This window comes from Xiphophorus hellerii, chromosome 13 (assembly GCF_003331165.1).
Source record: "Xiphophorus hellerii strain 12219 chromosome 13, Xiphophorus_hellerii-4.1, whole genome shotgun sequence".
In the NCBI taxonomy this organism is placed as follows: domain Eukaryota; kingdom Metazoa; phylum Chordata; class Actinopteri; order Cyprinodontiformes; family Poeciliidae; genus Xiphophorus; species Xiphophorus hellerii.
In genome coordinates this window covers 25,974,928-25,992,896 of record NC_045684.1, presented here as the reverse complement: position 1 = coordinate 25,992,896, position 17,969 = coordinate 25,974,928, and the positions used below count along the sequence as shown (strand labels likewise).

At 37.4% G+C, this 17,969-nt stretch overlaps 1 protein-coding gene and 1 long non-coding RNA gene across 3 annotated transcripts; one reads left to right on the top strand and one right to left on the bottom strand.

The window, feature by feature from the left end:
* Positions 1-419: 419 nt before the first annotated feature.
* On the top strand, positions 420-17,968 carry sacm1la (SAC1 like phosphatidylinositide phosphatase a). Of its 2 annotated transcripts, XM_032581753.1 has the most exons (20): positions 420-540; positions 6,229-6,326; positions 6,557-6,631; positions 6,741-6,868; positions 7,900-8,049; positions 11,294-11,353; positions 11,432-11,465; positions 11,564-11,665; positions 12,250-12,335; positions 12,409-12,495; positions 12,591-12,659; positions 12,741-12,820; positions 13,068-13,166; positions 13,246-13,384; positions 14,010-14,079; positions 14,181-14,253; positions 14,327-14,420; positions 14,610-14,702; positions 14,783-14,840; positions 16,822-17,968. In XM_032581753.1, exons 1-20 carry the CDS (start codon positions 512-514, stop codon positions 16,956-16,958), a joined length of 1,761 nt encoding a protein of 586 aa, XP_032437644.1. In that variant the 5' UTR covers positions 420-511; the 3' UTR covers positions 16,959-17,968. The 2 variants fall into 2 exon arrangements, with proteins under 2 accessions (XP_032437644.1, XP_032437645.1); XM_032581754.1 differs by lacking the exon at positions 7,900-8,049.
* LOC116731893 (uncharacterized) lies at positions 16,077-16,688 on the bottom strand. Its single transcript, XR_004341651.1, has 2 exons — positions 16,533-16,688; positions 16,077-16,226 (listed from the first exon to the last, which is right to left on the bottom strand). It is a non-coding gene; the product is annotated as an uncharacterized LOC116731893 (long non-coding RNA).
* Position 17,969: the final 1 nt, after the last annotated feature.

The following is a 17,969-nucleotide window of genomic DNA, read 5'->3' as shown; positions in this document are numbered from 1 at the left end:
GGGGACTTTTTATACATGTAGTGACAACATGAAAACCAACAAAAAGAGGTTACAACATAATCAATTTCTTACAAAATTTACAGTTTCTCTAGCTTTTGAATTATTGAATGAAACAACGAGAATGTAGTACCAATTCAAGTCTTTCATGAAGATAATATGACTGAACTTGCATTTTTCTATATAGTATTTAACAAGAAGAGGTTGATGATAATGAAGGAGTCACAGTTCTTTTTTGTCAAAAGTAGCAATGCCAAACATTTCAGTCTCATATACGTGTAACCCTTGTGTTACCATGTGTTAAACATGCGGATCCTGCAACTCACTAGAATCCATGATGAGTTGTAGTGTTCTAGTCGCATTGAACTACAAATACCAAAAATCCTCACACCTTGTGTGGATGCCAGGTTGTACTGGGCTGGACGATAAAGCTGCTTTCAGACACTTAACTGGCAACACAAAGGAAAGCAACTATATATGCTGTCGTCACTGAGGTCAACCATTCTGAAGGAAAATGGCGACCGCCTATGAGAGATACAATTTGTAAGTAATTTTCGTTTAACTTTGGTAACTATCCTGGTAGCAGTTATTGTTCTAGTCTGACTTTAATAAAAAACGAAGCTTCCAACGATAAGAGCTTCCAACGAAGCATATACTGAAGCAGAAGTTCAGCAGAGCAGTCTGAAGTTTGCTGATAGGATCGAAATTCAGAGCAGGAGTCATCCGAGCTTCGCATTTCACTTATTTATAATGAAAAGTACACACAAGGCTGAGATCAATGAAAGCATTTGGTGTATGCGGTGAACATGGTTGCTATCAATCATGTCCATAATCTTCATCACACCGAAAAGAAATGTCATCTTGCTTAATGTTCGTGTTAAGCTGACTTTCGTGATTTGCCTATACCCACTCATCGCTCATAAAACAAAAGGCTTTATGAGCAACTGTCCGTTGACAGTTGCTCATAGCCTTGTTTTTTTTTTTTGATCAAACAACAGTGTTATTCTTAAGACACACCTTTGGTATACACCTTCATTCAGTGTGAGTCATCCAGCCCTACCTGTTATCCCTCATTTTCTGCCGTCTGCAGTAGGTTAGGCTTAGGCAACCTAAAGAAGTTGAATGTTCGGACCTCATGTCACAGATGGTATGGACTGGAGGATGGAGCCACCAGTTTTAAGCTAAATGTTACCTCCTTTTACATAAATAATCGATTATTAGTTGGTTGGATATGGGCGGTTCTGGGGAAATACTCGGTTTAGGAGAGTGTTGTGACGATTTTAGTGCATGCTTGTGGAGACTGGTATAGATTATGCAAGACCAACAAAGAGTAGTTGTGCCACTGCAACATCTAACTGTCTAAAAATGGCTGCTTTAGGAATTTCCACTGTTGGTTGCCTTGCTTGTTTTCTTTATCATTAACTCAAAATGGTTTTTATTTCAATTAGCTTTTTCCAATTGAAAAAGAAAATATTTATTTTTAAATTAAAATATTAAGTATTAATTTTTGAAGTCTTAAAAAATTAATACTTATATTGTTAGAAACATAAAGCTAGAAGTAAACCTTTTCAGCCATGTTTTCTGGTTCTCCTGATTTGTACAGTGATGGGAAACAGATTTCTGTGATTGTCTACTACACAGTCAAAAGAAAAGATAGGTGCACCCCACAGTTTACCAGATAGTGGGATACCTTTAGTTGCACTTCAGCAACAGTCTTCAGTCTGACCTTACCAGACTCTCTCATAATTAGAAAAAATAATTTAGGCTCACCTTTCCTCCTAACATTGCTAATGTGGCAGACATTTTTTTCATTCACATCTTAAGAGTCAATATAGCACTGCTATATTCAATGAATGCTAAACAATTCAAAATAGAGACAAAATCTTGTCTCTTTATGACAAACAAATGACTTTCACAATAATTCTCTACTTTTTCTTTGTTCTTCAACTTCAGTAGTCCTTGCTGTTCAGCCTTTGGCTGCCACCACTCCCTGAAGGCCTGAACCCAGTTCAGGCATGCTTAGCTCATGTTTTTGCCAAAATGATAGAAATTGAGGTCTCTGTGAAAGGGATCATACTGTTGTTCTGTGTGAAGAAGAAGTTCTTTAAGGTTGCTATAAATTGAGCAGATAACTGTTAGGACCTTTGCCCTTTACTTGTAATAAAGACTCATGAGAGTTTGTTTAGCTCATGAGCAGAATGGACAGACTATTATTACAGGTTATTACATGAGCTCATAATCTGCTTTGGTATTTCAGCTTTAGTGGCATATCTACTTTAACAACTAAAAATACAGATTTTTAATTTGGTCAGGAAATTAAAACAGAACTCGTTAGATATTTTCTGGCATTTTTGTCAGTCTTGTTAAATCTCAAATCATCAGTCACCAAACTTGAACATAAAATGAAAGACAGAAATATTCTAGTTAATAACGTATGTTATAAGCTACTTTCTGTTCAAATTTTCTATTTAATCTAACCAGGGCCCTTTGATTGTACTACACAGGAATTTTGGCATCTGTCATAAATGTCTTTAAGGTTGTAATTTTGTGCTGCTCATAACATCAATTCAAGTTCACAGAATAAAGGACAAATTAATCATGTTATCCAGTTGGCTGTTATATTTATACAATAAACTCTCATTTAGATAAAAATCTATATGTCAAGAGAGTTCATGTTTATTTAGAATGAATTGAGCTGGTTTGTGAAAAAGAATTTCCCATTTGGGACAATAAAATCTATGAATCACAGCCTTTAAATTAGTTAATATGACTTAAAAACTTTAATTACATCTATTTGGCCATATATGCAGCTTGTTTTAGTCAAGTTGAGCTTCTTCCAGTCAGTTAGAAATAAATTTCTAATACTCCTAACCTGCTTTGGTACAGCATACAAGTTCAGCCTGTTTCCCCAGTGAGCTCACTGGACTCAAAGAGGCCCACGTTCTTTTGACACAAAATTTGCTTCCAATTTCACTTGCTGGTACATCTCTCTGGTGGTGAACCACCAAAACGTTTGAGACCGCAAACTTACTGCAAAAAACAAGCATTACTTAACTCCTCATTTGTGTAAACAAGATCTCCTCTGGGAAAATCAAATCACAACCTTATTTTACTCTACTCAGAATATAAACCCCTTATTCACAGATGACCTGTAATGAAAAACTCTGAGAGAAAGTGGTCACAAAAAGTTGAAGATGTCCTGCAGGGTTGTTTTGAGGCTACAGACTGGGCTGCTCTTTGCCAGCCACATGGAGACTAATATCAATGACTAACTGGGCGTTTGACCTTCTGTGTAAATTTCTGTGTGGATAACACCATCCAAACCAGAACAGTGAGATGCTTCCCTAATTACGAACCTAGGATCACCAATGTTTTGACTGAGTAGTTAAACAAAAAAGCCTGTGCGCAGGAAGATAGGGAGTTATTGAAGAGTATCCACAAGCAGCTTAAAGTGAAGATTACCACAATCATGAGGTATTTAGGGAGAAGCTGGAGAATAACCTCCAGCTATTCTCCAGCTGGAGAATAGCTGGAGGTTATAATAATAATAATATTATATAAGAGATATGTGGGCAGGGATGAAGATCACATCACAGGCTTCAACCAAAGGGAGAATCACATAGGTAGATGTCTGGACAGAGCAAATGAGTTGAACACATTTTTCAACAGATTTAGTTAGGGAACAAGCTCATCATCATCCTCTCCTGACCCCACACAGACAGACATCCCACCTTCCTCTGACCCACAGCTTTCCTGTCAAACCTCAGCTGTTCCATCTTCCACCTCAGTCATGATCTCTTCTGCTTCCACAAGTTTGTCTTCAACCAAATCAGGGGATGTTGCTGTTCCCTTTGCCTCCCCATCCCACATTTCTGTATCTAGATTATATTATATTAGATTAGATTTATTGTCATTTATTAGCGATAAGTCAGGTGAAGAGGCAGCTGGAGAGACTCAACCAGAACAAGGCTGCAGGTTCAGATGGTGTCAACCCCAGAGTTCTGAAGGCCTGAAGCTCCAGACTAGCTCTGTGGGACTCTGCAAGATCTCTTCAACCTTAGCCTGACCCCACAGTATGTTCTGTTGTTGTGGAAGACATCCAGCTCAGTTCCAGTATAGAAGAAAACTCATTTTTTAGTTATTGACTGTAGACCAGTTGCCCTGACATCCCACATCATGAAGGTCCTGGAGAGACTCCTGTTGGCCCACCTGAATATGCAAACAAGCACATATCAAGACCCCCTGCAGTTTGATTATTGCTATGGAGTTGGAGTTGAAGATGCCATCATATACCTTCTTCAACAAACCCACTGTCATCTGCACAAAGCAGACAGTACTGTGAAGATCATGTTCTTTGATTTCTCCCAGTGTATCTAACACATTGCAGCCTGATCTGCTCTGTGAGAAACTCCAGAAGACACAAGAGGAGGCCTCAACAATCACTTGGATCAGTGACTATCTGACGGACCACAGTTTGAGACTCTAGGGCAGGGGTCTCAAACTCCAGGCCTCGAGGGCCGCAGTCCTGCAGTTTTTAGATGTGCCACAGGTACAAAACACTGGAATGAAATGACTTAATTACCTCCTCCTTGTGTAGATCAGTTTTCCAGAGCCTTAATGACCTAATTATTCTGTTCAGGTGTGGTGCAGCAGAGGCACATCTAAAAGTTGCAGGACTGCGGCCCTTGAGGACTGGAGTTTGAGACCCCTGCTCTAGGGTCATGTCTTGTCATGAAAGGCCATGGAGCACAACTGGCGAAATGCCAGCTAATATTAGCTATAGTGCTTGGTGTATACCAGGGTTCAGCTCCAGCAATGAAGCCTAGTAGAGATTTTGTAAATCTTAAAAAGTTTTAATTATTCCCTAACAGTGATTTAGTTTATCTGACAAAAGAGATTACCTTTGAAATAAAACAATATCATATATATTATTGTAAATATATTATTATAATATTGTATAACATTCACCAGTTTACACAGGTGGAAAAGACTATTTTTATATTTAATTCTTTTACACTATCAAAAGTAAGATACCTCCCAGATCTCCCATTTTTGTTTTGATATACATTTGTATTATTTTGTGCTATATAAAAAAAATTGAGTGGCAGTGTGCTTTGTAAAATGCTCATCATACATTGATATCAGAATATTCTGTTCCTATTCTATTCTGTTTTCCCCATTAAGAATATTTAAATATATTCAACCATGTGTCATTTGAAAAATACTTAAATTATGTCCTTGTACATGTAGCTGTGATGGCTGTTTGAATAAGGTTTCCAGCAAAAAAGCATGAAAATCTATTTAGTATTTAGTGAGATATGATTAAAATCATTGCGCCTGCCAAACATATAATGCTGAGTAGAGCTCCAAGATGGCAGCCCTACGTGACGTCAGCAACAATAGGCAAGAGCGGTCCGTGAGGCGTCTATTCTTTATATATGTCTACGGTGGAAACTATTATCTTGAAAGTAAACAAAAAAAGGAGAGGATTGTTTTAAATCCTTTTTCCTTCATGGAAGTGGAGGTGGTTGAGGAATATAAATTCCTCAGTGTTCATCTCAACAGCAATCTGAACTGGAGACTCAACAGTGAAGACATCCTTAAAGAACAGAACAGACAGGAAACTAAGGTCCATCAAGGTTTTCCACATGTCTTCTACAAGTCTGTTGTTGAGTGTAATCTCTCTGCTGTCATCTCTTGGGGCAGCAGCAGAGCCAGTGATTTAAAAATAAGTTCAGCCTCTACCAGACTCAGAAGTACTACATCACATAACTTATGAGGAAATGCAACTGTATCAACAAGATGGACTCTTGTATTTATACATTGTGTAAATCTATGTTGTATCTGTTTTAAGGTTTTGTGATGTAGCGGCTATCACTGGAGAGAAACATCTAGATAAAACAGGTCTGCTCTGTTACCACGGTAACAGAGCTGATTCCCTTTTTCTTCACATAAAATTGAAGACAAGCTTGGAGAAGGGAATGTGAAAGTTCTTTCTGACTATATTTCTTCCTGTTAAATGTCAGTTTATTGATTTCTGTTTTTACTTCTGACCATCTAATTATTGTGTTTTCTTGATCAGATTAGATTTATATAGGTTTATGTAATGTAAATTATGGGCAGGTGAATATCTACCAACCTGTAAAAACTGTATAGTTGGTTATTGGAGAATCTTATACATTTCATTTGATGAATTTGAAGTCTTCAAATATTTTCAACTTGTTTTCGTAGGCACACGACCCCTGAAAAGTTCTTCATTGAGGCCTGTGATGAAGGAACTGATGCTGTCCTGGTCATTGACCGGGTTTCAAACGAGATGACCCTCACAGGTAGAACATCTGAATAGCAAGCACTGTACTCACACTGATTTCATAGTATTGCTTCAGGATGTTTTATGGTGGGAACGTAGTTAATGATTAGCTGCTGTTGGCCATCTCTTCTTTGCTAGACCTCTGTGATTCTGTGAACGATTTTTTAACAGCAAGGAATAGAAGGACATAATATATAGGAAGATGTATTTCTCTTCAACTTCTTCCCTGTTGTGTTCATGGTTTCATAGGTAGAAATGATATTCCTCCCTCTGCTGTCACCAGACCTATTTGTGGGATCATGGGAACTCTTCGTCTGGTTGCAGGTATGTGACTAATGATAACTACAGTATGCATGTTGTAAAATGTCCTGTTTAGCATGTCTTTAAAGTTTTCAAAAAGATTGCGATTTGACTTACAACGTTCACTGCACAGGGATGTACCTGATTGTCATCACCAGGAAGAGGAATGTAGGCAACCTCCTTGGCCATGCTGTGTGGAAGGCTGTGGACTTTGATGTGATATCCTATAAAAAGACGGTGCTACATCTCTCAGAGATCCAGGTTAGCAAGATTGTTCCTTTTGTAGTCTACCAAAACAACCTCTTGTTTTTAGACTCAAAGTTTTGACAACAATATACTGTACATTTATGCAGTTGGAAAAACTGCAAGTGTAGAAAATTGTTCCTGTTTTATAAACATGCATGTATTGTACAGCATGATATACATGCTGTTTGTATATCAGCATGTATATCATGCTGATATGATGCATGATCATATGCATCATATCATGCATATGATCATGCCTGATGCCTATATGCACATCATGATCATGCATGATATGTATCATATATGCATACAGTACAGACCAAAAGTTTGGACACACCTTTTAATTCAATGAGTTTCCTTTATTTTCATGACTATTGACATTGTAGATTCACACTGAAGGCATCAAAACTATGAATAACACATGTGGAAATATGCACTAAACAAAAAAGTGTAAAACAACTGAAAATACCCCTTATATTCTAGTTTCTTCAAAGTAGCAACCTTTTGCTGTGATTACTGCTTTGCACACACTCTGCATTTTCTTGATGAGCTTCAAGAGGTAGTCACCTGAAATGGTTTTCACTTCATAGGTGTGCCCTGTCAGGTTAATAAGTGGGATTTCTTGCCTTATAAATAGTCATGAAAATAAAGAAAACCCATTGAATTAGAAAGGTGTGTCCAAACGTTTGGTCTGTACTGTGTGTGTGTATGTATATATATATATATATATATATATATATATATATATATATATATATATATATATATATATATATACAGTGTAAACAGTACAGACCAAAAGTTTGGACACAACTGTGTGTCCAAACTTTTGGTCTGAACTGTATATATATATATATATATATATATATATATATATATATATGTTTGTACATGTGTGTACTGCTGCTACTCCTGTGACCTAAACAAAATGGATATGGATGGAAATCTTTTTACAGATTTTCTTTTTTTTTTCTTATTTCTTTTTTTATTACTTATCCCAGAGTACAGAAGTGTATCCTGAAAACATGTTTGTTTTTCTGCTTTAGTCTCAGGAGAATAAGACCTTCCTGGCTATGATTAACAATGTGCTGAATACAGATGGCTTCTACTTCTGCACTGACTTTGACCTAACACACACGCTGCAGCGACTGGCCAACACCAGTCCTGACTTCCAGGAGATGAGTCTGCTGGAGAGGGTAAATGGTTATTACAAATCTTAGCCCTAAATGCTTGTACATTTTTGTTAAAAGTAAGTCAAGCATTTGAATTAATTTAAAAATGCTTCTATAGGTTGAATTGAAATGCTTGACTTTTTTGTCTTTGTGTGTTGTACATAAACAGGACAGACCATCATACTATATTCTCAGGGAGGCGAAAGGTCACTTTAAGGATGCTTATTGTTCTCCCGAAAAACGACAAATCCGGACATTAATGTCATTCAATAAAATCCCTCGGAACCAACTTTAAAATGAGATATTATGCTGCTAGCACTCAGCCTTTAGTGCTGCAGCATAGCAGCAGCTCAGAGGCAGAAGTGAGAGCGTTGCGCAACATAATCAATCAACCGGCCGTAACATGGTGCGCTAAATAATGAGACATAATTTAACAAAGCTTCAAGGCAGATAATTTGTCCTGAGGAATTTTAATAATTGAGAAACTTGAATCACTCAAGGAATCAGTACAGCCCTATCTTTTAGTAATTTAATCAATTTATGACATATGCGACTATAATATCAAATCTACCTAGTATGAATACTGAGGTATTTGGTGTTTTGGCAGCTCCAAGAACATCTGAGAAAATGAACACACTATGATGACTGTTAAAAATGGAACTTTAATGGTAATAAACATAAAATATTTCTGCTTGTTTTATGCTTAAAAGCTTTTCAGATGAACTCTCATCTGCTGAGCATGCTAATAAACGTTAGTTCAATAATCTGCATGTTGTTGAATAAAACATTTTTTATTGTGAAATGAAGTAATAATGATTTCTCATGCAGGGTTTCCCCCAGAAAACTTGCTAAGGCCAGTGGGGGAGTTCACCAGTCACCCAGTGTTTTTATTTGTGAAAAATTTAAGGGTTGACAAGAGATTTTTTAAATAAAACATTAACAACAAAGAAAATACTGAATACTGGACTGAATAAATCTAGTCTTTCTGTAGGTTGTGTGTGTATAAACAAATCCTATTGTCTTTTTAAATAGGTAATTATTCACTAAAGATTATTGATGTTTTATTACCCAAAAATAATAGGTACAGTGAGCTGAATGTTAAGCCACATTTTCTTAAACTGGGACAGGAGCAGAATAGAAGCTTTGTGTGTTTTTGCTGATTTTCAAAAGATCGATGATCTTTTGGTTATGTCTGCTCTTCAAGACGATGATTAAATATGCATAAAACCCCACTCCATGTTAGTTACACCAGCACGTTTTTTTATGCAATTGTAAGTTACTGTATATACTCTACTGTGTGTTCAGATTCATTTGCACCAAAAAAATGGAGCATTTACAGTTTAGAACAGGGCATTAATATACGTTTCATTATTGATACTATCAGCTTGTCAGGCTTTGATATTTGATACATAAGTTGGTACAGTATTCTCCATAATGAGCTTCCATATAATAATATAAATGCCATTACAGGCAAAACTGCTCCTCCAAACGGGTAATTTTGAATGAATGGTGGAATGTGTGCCGAGATCAGTGTGTCAACTATACACCTAACTTAATCAGTCTTTGCTATTATTGTTACAGGTGTATTAAAAAAACTATTTAAAATAAATATACAACTCTTAGCCTGGTGGGAAAGCAAGTAAATCCTGGTGGCCCATCAGGCTTATAATACCCTGGGAGATAACCCATGTTTGATAGAACACTTTCCTTGTCTGGTGGTAAAACCACAAAAATGCTATTTCACCCTAACATTTTGTAGATCCATCCATTTTCTTATCCCTTTTACCCTTATCCCATTGGGGTCGTGAGGGGTGCTGGTGCCTATCTCCAGCTGTCAACGGGCGAGAGGCGGGGTCATCCTTCACCCCGCCTCTCGGGGTAAAGGTCGACAGTCCGTTGCAGGGCAACATAGAGACAGACAGGACAAACAACCATGCACACACATGTAAGGAGATTTTAGAAAGACCAATTAATTTAACAGTCATGTTTTGGGACTGTGGGAGGAAGCCAGAGTACCCGGAGAGAACCCACCATGCACAGGGAGAACATGCAAACTCTGTGCAGAAAGACCCCGGGCCAGGAGTCGAACCCAGGACCTTCTTGCTGCAAGGCAACAGTTCTACCAACTGCGTCACTGTGCATCCCCTAACATTTGTATTCTGCTTAAAAATGACCCACATACATTAGCTAGCAAAGGCAAAATCAGGTGTCAGAGTAGAAGCCTATTTAATTTGATTCATTTACTTGCAGCAGTCAGATGGAACTACCAACTGTTTTTTTTTGTTGTTTTTTTTTCATACAACATCTTGCAACATCTGAAATGTTTTGGAGGATAAAGGTAAAAATGCAATTAGAAATTATTCAACACTGTGAAATATCATTGTAATATTTTAAATATATTGTTCCAAACCCCAGAGATGTACATATGTTTTCCAGTTAACTTCAAAAATACATTTTTGAAAGCTTTGTTTGTCAGGAATGGTACTTCTAGAAGTACGCACAGATTTGCAGGCAAAGCCAAAATTAACTTTTCTAGGAAATATTTCATTTTAATCAGAGATGCTCCTAGCCTGTTTGGCACCCTGGGTGAACCACCTTTCCAACTTCCCAGTGAAACCTCCCTGCAAGTTCAAGGGGTTGGAGGACTGCCCATGTTGCAAATATCAGAAACTGCTACTGGTCTTAATGTCACTCCCAGGGTTTACAATCATACAATGCTCACCGCAACTATTCCCACTCCTAATTTACCTCCGGGCGGCGTGTGTTTGAGTAAGATGATTTTATACCTGAACACAGGGGTGAGTGACAAATTACTGTACTGTTTTAAACAATAAGAGAATTCAGTGCTTTCAGTTTGAACAAAAGAGCCAGCACTGAGACTGTTTTAGGCAAAATAATATGGAACAAAACACATTTACACCAAAATGTCAAAAAATTTGCACAGAAACACAAAAGTTAAACCCTAAATAAGGTATTTAGAGAGTTTGCCAGCAAAAAAGTTGATTCTTGTGAAAGCTGGCAAAGATAATGAAATTAAGATCAAACAGGGTGCACCAGAAATGATGCTGCTGCCTCTAATGTCCAGGCCAAACTGACAAATGTATCCTTTGCAGTTGTTTAAAGTTCAAATTTGTTGTCATATTTTCTTTAAATGTGCATGTGGGCAAAGGTTTGAAATGGTGGTTGATATTAAAATATATTTTTTGCATGTCATAAAAGAAGTGTTAAATGGTGAATGGTATAACAATTAATTTCTTGTGGTTTACAGGCAGACCAGAGATTTGTCTGGAATGGTAACCTTTTAAGAGAACTTGCTGGGCAGCCTGAGGTAACTGCTGTCACATGACTTCACTCATCTTAACTACTTTTATACTCACATTTTCTAACTACCACTGTTTCTCTGTAGCTTCACAGATTTGCACTACCTGTTATTCATGGATGTATCCTTTGATCCAAAAATCCTGAATGTTTTTGTTGAGAGATGACCTGACCAACAGAAGCTCAGAGATAAAGCTTTTCTTTAACCCTCTTCTTCCAGTCATTGTTATGAAGCCATGCCGTATAAATGGGAAGATCTTTGAGTGGATCCTCATCTCCAGGAGAAGCTGCTTCCGGGCTGGTGTGAGATACTATGTTAGAGGTGAACATGCAAAAGCATTGCTTGGCTGGATTAAACTGTGAAATATTTGGACTAATAAAGGGAAGGCAATATGTTCCTGTCAGAAATGCCTGAGTTTAAATGTAGGTGTCATAGTGACATGACATTTGTCAATCAATCCAGTGGGTTTGTCAGCAACTGATCAATAATAATAAAAATAGCAATAGTTGTTATGCCTTAGTTTACCTATGGATATGTATTAGATGGTCCTTGCTGGCTCTATTTCTGCAGTTATGCCTTCATATCGATGGCTGAAGTTCAAAGCTTCCTATCTATGGGATATTATTACTATAATTATTATTCGCTGCAAACTGGCCAGACATTGTGCTCCACGACGAGAACAACAAAATGTGCTACTTGTTTGATGTGTCTAATCTGGATGACGATAACATTTTAAAGAAAGAAGCAGAGACAATAACAAAGAAACAGATCTGGAGATAGAAGTTCAGTGCAGAAACTAGCTAGCACTGAATCTTCGCTACCACTGCTGTGGTGAGCAGCAATGGGAAGGAGAGACTCCATTTTCTATCCTCTCTTCTATCCTTTGACAAATGTTTCTGTCTCAGGTATTGACTCTGAAGGCCACGCTGCTAACTTTGTGGAGACTGAGCAGATAGTTCTGTATGAGGGCGCAAAGGCTTCCTTTGTACAGGTAGGCTTGTTCTCTGACTGTTGTAATGCCTCATAAATACTTTAGAGTAATCGCAAGGTACTTGCATCCACAGACACGAGGCTCTATGCCGTTTTACTGGAGCCAGAGGCCCAATCTGAAGTATAAGCCTAAACCTGTAATCAGCAAAACCATGAATCATGTAAGAGCTGCCATTCTCTCATATGCCTGATTTCTTAGGCTCTAACTAGAATAGAAGTCAGAATCTGATGTTAACCATTTGATAACTGTACACAGATGGATGGTTTCCAGAGGCACTTTGACTCACAACTACTCATCTATGGAAAACAAACTGTTCTGAACCTGGTGAGGACCTTTTATCAAACACTGAGCTAAGAATGATCCAACTGTACATATTTGAAGGCAATTTGGACTCTTCTTGTCCAGGTGAATCAAAAAGGATCAGAGAAGCCACTGGAAGAGGAGTTTGCCAAGATGTCGTCTGGTCTCAACAACGGTATGCTCAAGTAAGTGTCGACCATTTTCAGTTTTTACATTCACTTTCAATTCAATTCAAATTCATTTAATCAAGGACAGCACATTAAACATTACATGTTGAAAACACAGCAACTGTTGTTTGTACATAGGTTTTATAGAGTCAGTCAGTGTCAACAGAATGTCTAATGAAGCAATTAAAGTTACCCTATTTTTTTCTAAATATGAGATTACCTGCATTTGTAAATGAACATTTAACTTTTAACATTACATCCTTAGCTACTTGGCCTTCGATTTTCACAAAGAGTGCAGTCACATGAGATGGGACCGTCTTCAGATCCTAGTGGATGCTGTTGCAGAGACACAAGATGAATACAGGTAGCTGAACTAGCACCTGTTGGTAGCTTACCTCAAGGTGCCTACTGGAAGGAGTACTGAGCATTTTTTGTCTGTCTAGCTACTTTATGGTGAACTCGGATGGAAAGTCATTGACCCAGCAGAAAGGAGTTTTCAGGAGTAATTGCATGGACTGCCTAGACAGGACCAATGTCATTCAGAGCCTGCTGGCCAGACGCTCACTTCAGTCACAGCTTCAGGTATGTTAACCTTTTTTTTTTAAAAGAGGAAAAAAACTTGGTGATAGGGGCACTTGTTTTCAGCAAATCAATTAATCACATGATAAATTAAAACAAGGTCAATAATTGCCATTTGCACAATTTATTGTTTTTTCTCTCTGTCTTTCTACCAAAAATTGGATGACAAAAGTCTGGTGCATTACTCTCAACTGGGCCACTTTGTGAAGGACAATTTTGTTGACAGAGACTTTATAATTCATTTTATTTTTTGTTTCTGTTGTTTGGTTGATTTTTTGGGGGTATTGAAAATGTATTCCAGTTCCATCCAGTGTTTAAATGTTCTTTAGTATTTAGAATTTATTGGTCTTTGAGAATGTGTTCTTACTTTACTATTCCATTATTATTATTATATTACTTTAAAATGGTCTCAGAACAACAATGCCACTGTTTATTGCAATCATTTCTGTGGGAATTTATCACCTAGCAAAATTTATTATCATGACAGGTCTGCATCTAAGTTTAATGGGGAAAAATTAAGCTGAAGCCCTGTGGATGATTTTGGTCCTTAAATGTGTGAAAAACCGATTCTGTATAGATCAATAGTGATGGTAAATGATTGAGTCCATACTTTTTCTCTCTTTAACAGAGAATGGGAGTTCTAAATGTGGGTCAGCGCATTGAAGAGCAGGCCGAGTTTGAAAAAGTCTACAAAAATGGTAGGACAAAGCATGCTCTACTATCAGCATGCTTTGTGGGATTAGTAGATCCTGTACAGTTTTAGTGTGTCCTCATGTATTTTATTTTTGCTTTCTAACAGCTTGGGCTGACAATGCCAATGCATGTGCTGTGCAGTATGCTGGGACTGGAGCTTTAAAAACAGACTTTACGAGGTAACACAAACGTCTGTCAACAGAAACATCTTCTGTCTGATTGAATATGACAGCAATGTTATTTGTTGAGCAGGACAGGGAAGAGGACCAGGTGGGGACTGCTGATGGATGGCTGGAACTCCATGATTCGCTACTACAAAAACAACTTTTCAGATGGATTCAGACAGGTACCTCTGTGACACAATTTCTGATGGATCAAAGTAAAGACGCCTTTTATAACACTTTTCTTCCAAAAAGATTTTAAAAATTAATCGTCACCTAAGACAAATGCTATGTGTTTTTGAGTCAAGACTTAAGTATTGATTTATACATAAAGAAAGACTAGGATATCTCCAGCAGCTGTTTTTTCCCATTAGGATGCTATTGACCTTTTCCTGGGTAACTTTGCTGTTGATGAGTCAGAGGGACCCACTCCTCTTCGTATGAAGAAGGACTGGAAGTTCCTAACGGTGAGTTCATCAGTGTTTTCACCGAGTAATAAAAAATCTGAGTGATCTAACACACTGAATGTTTTATTTTGTCTTTGAAGCTTCCCATCGTCATGCTGGTTGCATTCTCCATGTGCATTGTTTCTCTTCTTCTGGCTGGTAAGTAATAGCTCAAAGTGAACATTGCTGTCATTTTGTTGCTGCTGCTTAACATTCGTACTCTCGTATTACTGGGGATGAAAATTGACATCACGCCATGGCAAGATAGGTCCACGCACGCGGAAGTGTCACTTTGGTGGATCGAACCACCAAAGAAACAAACATGGTTGTAATAGTGAAAGTAGTGAAGCTCAGCATTACCAAAGACATTTGATGAGACATATCCCAGATAGCAAAATATGAGTGAATCAACACTGAAATACAATCAGACAGAAACATTGAATTCACTTTGAAGCCTGACATTGAAATGATTTTGAAAGTGGTCGGTGGCTTGCATGTTGAATCAACATTAGGGTTTCAACCATAACTGACACTATATCAATGTTGATTCAACCATCATCTGAATTTGGATCTACATGCATGTTTGTGTTGATTCTGTATTGAATCAAAGTTAAAGAATGAATATTGATCCATGTACATTTTTTGGTCTGATAGGGATTTAAGATCCTCAGGGCACCACTGATGTAGATCAGTGGTGCCCAAAGTCGGTCCTCGAGGGCCGGCATCCTGCATGTTTTAGTTCTCTCTCTGGTTTAACGCACCTGTATCAAATAATGGCTCATTAGAAGGTCTAAGAGGAACATTGACATGCTGAAAAGGTTGTTACCTTATGTGACTATGTGATCCTTGTTTTACTTGACTTAACTGTGGCTTTTGACACAGTGAACGACAGCATTTTATTGTCACGCCTACAGTAGGCATTAGTGGCACTGCTCTGGAGTGGTCAAAGTCCTATCTGGAAGACAGAACATTTTCTGTAATAATTACACGGTTTGAGGCCTCTGTCATGTGAGGTTCCCCAGGACTCTTAGGACCTGTTTTTTTTTTTTTTTTTTTTGTCTCCTTCCTCTAGGTTCAATTTTTAGAAAACATTACATCACCTTTCACTGCTATGCTGATGATTGCCAGATCCAAGTGCCTTTAAAGTGAATTGATGCCTGGTCCATTAAACCTCTTTTATCGTGTCCTGAGGATCTTAAATCCCTAAACTTCCCAGATTTTAATAATAATAAAAAAATACTTGGGTACTTGATTTTGGACCTACTGGAGCATGTCAGATCCCTACAATTAAATCCCCTGACAACATACTTTAAGTCCACAGCTACAAACCTTGGTTTTAAGATAGAGAGTGATTTTAAACTTTATGGTCAAATATGGGCCACAGTCGAGTCTAGGTTTTATAATTTATGGAAATTAGCAAAGATAAAATCTGTTCTTACAAGGGAACAGTTTGAAATGGTAATCCATGCCTTCATTTCATCACTGTTGGATTACCATAATTCCCTCCATTTCAGAGTCAACCAGTCCTCACTTCCACATCTCCAGCTGGTACAAAATGCTGCTGCACATCTTTTAACAAGAACTGTTCTGGCTTCTCTCCACTGGCTGCCTGTGTATTTTGAGTTAATTTTATAATCCTTTTGTTTGTTTTTAATGTTTTAAACAGCCTTTTCCCACTTTATTTTACAGACCTTCTCCACCGCTACACTCCCTCTCGGTCACTCAGGTCTGGTGACCAGCTGCTCCTGGTCAGCAGACCTGAGTGTCCTGTAAATGGAAGCTTAGAGGGGACAAAAAGTATTCTCTCTTTGTGTTCCTAAAAATGGAACCCTCTACCTTTGCACAGTGGACAGACCCTTTAACTGTCCACTTTTAAAACCCGTTTAAAAAGTTATTTTTACCCATTGGTCTTCAACCCAACTGAGATTTGATTTTGCTCAAGCTTTATTGGTATTTTTAACTGTGTCAACTTGTGTTTTGAATTGAGACTTTGGGTAATTATTTTAAATTTTGTGTTTTCAAAAAAGTATGCATTTCCTCTGCACTACTTCAACAAACAAAAATAATATTAACAAATAACGTTATTGAGGGAATCTCCTCCATCGGAGAATGGCTGATGTAAATGCTGTTTGTCTTCTAGGTGACACATGGACAGAGACTCTTGCTTATGTAATGTTCTGGGGGAGCGCCAGTGCAATCACAGCCACTGTCATCCTGTTTAACGGACAAGACTTTGTTGATGCCCCAAAGTTAGTTCACAAGGAGAAGATGGACTAAGTGTATATGTGTGTGTGAGGGGGGTGAGACATAGTCAAATAGGAGCTCCACTACTTCATCTTCACCGATCTGATGTAAACTCATCTGGTGTTTGTGTGGTTCTCCAGACTTTAGCTTTTCGAATGTTTGTTGATGACAAAGTCAACCTTCTTCAAATATGTGTTCATAACCGTGAATCATTCTGTACATTTATGTACCTATATTAATCATTATTAATCATTCCATATTCTTGTTTCACTAGATTGTTATATTTGTCTTGGTTTGTCCTTTGATAAAACAAATAATTCTTGTAATTCATTACTGTTTCATTCCTTTTGGGTAGGATTTTCTGTTGAAATGCTACCAACTTTTTACTGGGATATCATGTTGTCAACCCTGAATTGTCAAGGTGTGGGACTCAAACATGAAGATATTTAAATGTATTTGCTGTATTTCATTTAGAACAACACTATATAAAGTATGCACACAGAGTTTTGAATGTAACAAAATTTACAAAATTGTGTGTGAAATATAAATATGTGGTCCTACTATATATAAGTAAAAGTCTTCCCATGACGTTTCATTTAGAGAAAATCTGATCTTGTCAAAGGCCTCACTACCATCTTAATTTGCATAGCCATAAATTGTGCTGCCTGCATAAAACTGAGGTTATTCATTTATATTTTAAACGTTGCTTTCTTGTGATATTAAAGTATTCTTGTCTTATATTTTTTATGAATACATATATGAAACATGACGTAAACTGAGCAGTAATAGTGTAAAAAGAGGCCCAATAGATTTCTAAACAACATTTCTCTATATGCTTACTAAAAATTAATTTAGAATCTTTACAGATTAAAGAAAAAACAAAAATGTCTGCTGCTTTGTCTTTAGCATGAGATTGCTGGTTAAGCATCATTTTGGAAATGAACAGCATAGGATGAATGTCTTAAATATTGTTTCAGTTTTTGTTCTTTCACAAGAAACAAAAAATAAAATATGCCAGAACATGCCGGACAACGTTTAAACCAG